The sequence below is a fragment of the Gekko japonicus genome, unplaced genomic scaffold (assembly GCF_001447785.1).
Source record: "Gekko japonicus isolate JY-2015 unplaced genomic scaffold, Gekko_japonicus_V1.1 scaffold1154, whole genome shotgun sequence".
Lineage (NCBI taxonomy): Eukaryota > Metazoa > Chordata > Lepidosauria > Squamata > Gekkonidae > Gekko > Gekko japonicus.
Window position 1 is genome coordinate 266,364 of NW_015163636.1, and position 1,697 is coordinate 268,060.

At 41.2% G+C, this 1,697-nt stretch overlaps 1 protein-coding gene across 1 annotated transcript in view; it reads right to left on the reverse strand.

The window, feature by feature from the left end:
* Positions 1-1,697, reverse strand: part of CHMP7 (charged multivesicular body protein 7) — a 21,305-nt gene that overhangs the window by 7,864 nt on the left and 11,744 nt on the right. Inside the window, exon 9 of the mRNA XM_015407572.1 lies at positions 1,442-1,621. Coding sequence (XP_015263058.1) covers positions 1,442-1,621 — 180 coding nt within the window. The remainder of the gene's footprint in view (positions 1-1,441; positions 1,622-1,697) is intronic.

Genomic DNA, 1,697 nt, shown 5'->3' on the forward strand with positions numbered 1-1,697 from the left:
AGTAAATGGACAGTAGAAATCTGGCATAATTATTTGTTTGATTTCATACAGTCGGACATAATTGCGAAGCTGAGCCAGAAGACCATATGGGCAGAAAAGACCACAGAAATCAGAATGAAATGGAAGACCTACCTAGAATGGATACTAACAGAAGGAAGAAAAGACATTCAGTGCAAGATTCGGACTTTGTGCCCGTGGCTGGGATCAAAGGACTAGTGAACTGGACTGGCAAGGGATGGGTGGGGGGAGGGAGAGGGTTTATAAAGCGATATGTAATGTACGGGACAAAAGTTAATACGTAATATACACAAAACTTTACATAAAAAAATAAAAATTAAAAAATTAAAAAGATGAAAGCTTATGAAGAGACTGAGGAGTGGGCTGCTTTTCATAAACAGGAACCTGTACCTTCCCCTAAAGCAGCTGGCATTTTGCTACTACCTGGGATCATTGTGTGTACTGGGGCAAGCACAGCCAGCCAGACCTGCTTTGATTCTTTTCACTGCAAAGGTTCCCACAGTTGAAGTGTCAGCCTGTTATATGAAAAGCGCAACATACAAATCTCCCTCCTAAAAAAAGCCCCAGGAAGACTTGCCTGTTTTGTACTAAGGATGCTGCTGCAATGATTCTGGCTCTCCAGAGTCTAGTGTACCTAAAATTAAGCTGAATGAAAAGACTGTGGAACTGAGTAACAGACAAGGTGGTCAGATGGCTTCAACCACAAAGGGAAGCAGAGCTCTCTTCAGAAAAGAAGTTCTGTACCAGCAGAGTTACCCAGCAAAGTATCCTTTTCTATTATTATTGTCTTTACTGTTTCTGCAACTAAAGTCATAAATAGCAAACCCTCATCCCACAATAAACCCCGTTCCATAGGAAAACATGGAAGAATTTAAAGGTTGCTACTGCAAAAGTTGTACAGCTGCTAGAAAGTTTGCCACATGCAGGATGGTTTGTTTGGCTTCATCTCTAAGTAACCAGGATGATTTTGCTTCTGGAGACGGGAAGTATTGATTAAATAAAAGGGAGATAAGCTCATCTCTTAGAGCTGAAAATTTGGAACAATCAAGCAAAATATGATCCACAGAGTCAATTTTGCTGCCGCAATTACAGAGTTGATCTGAGTATGAAATCTCATTAAATCTTCCTGACATCACAGCTGAAGGTAGGGCATCCAGGTGTGCTAGCATGAATGCCCTTCTACACTTTGAAAGAATTACCTCAGATAAGTAGTTTGGCATTGTTGTTGGAAGCTGAATGTCTACTGAAAAGGTTGCGCACACTCTGCAGACTCTAATCGATGTGCTCCTTTTACCACCAACAAATGAGGGGGAAAAATAGGATATATTTTACAAGAAAGAAAGCATGTTAGGAAGGAGGAAAGCCAGAGTCCTGGCAACGAGTCCTTTTGAAGGCAATCTAAGACCCAAGACCAGAAACATACCTCCATCTGAAAGTGTGAGCTTCTCCAACTCTGCTTCAAGTTCAGCATCTGATATGCTGGGAAGCACCACAGACTCAGGAAATAAGGGTTTCTGGGGAACAGAAGGCAGGTCTGGAAGATCTTTGGAAGAGTCCAGGAGGAGATTATGCAGTTCTTTTTCCAATTCCTCAGTGTCAGCCTCTGAGATTAGAAAACAAGCAAATGTTATCACAAAATATAGGCCAATCTTATGCATGATTACTTGAAAATAAGTCCT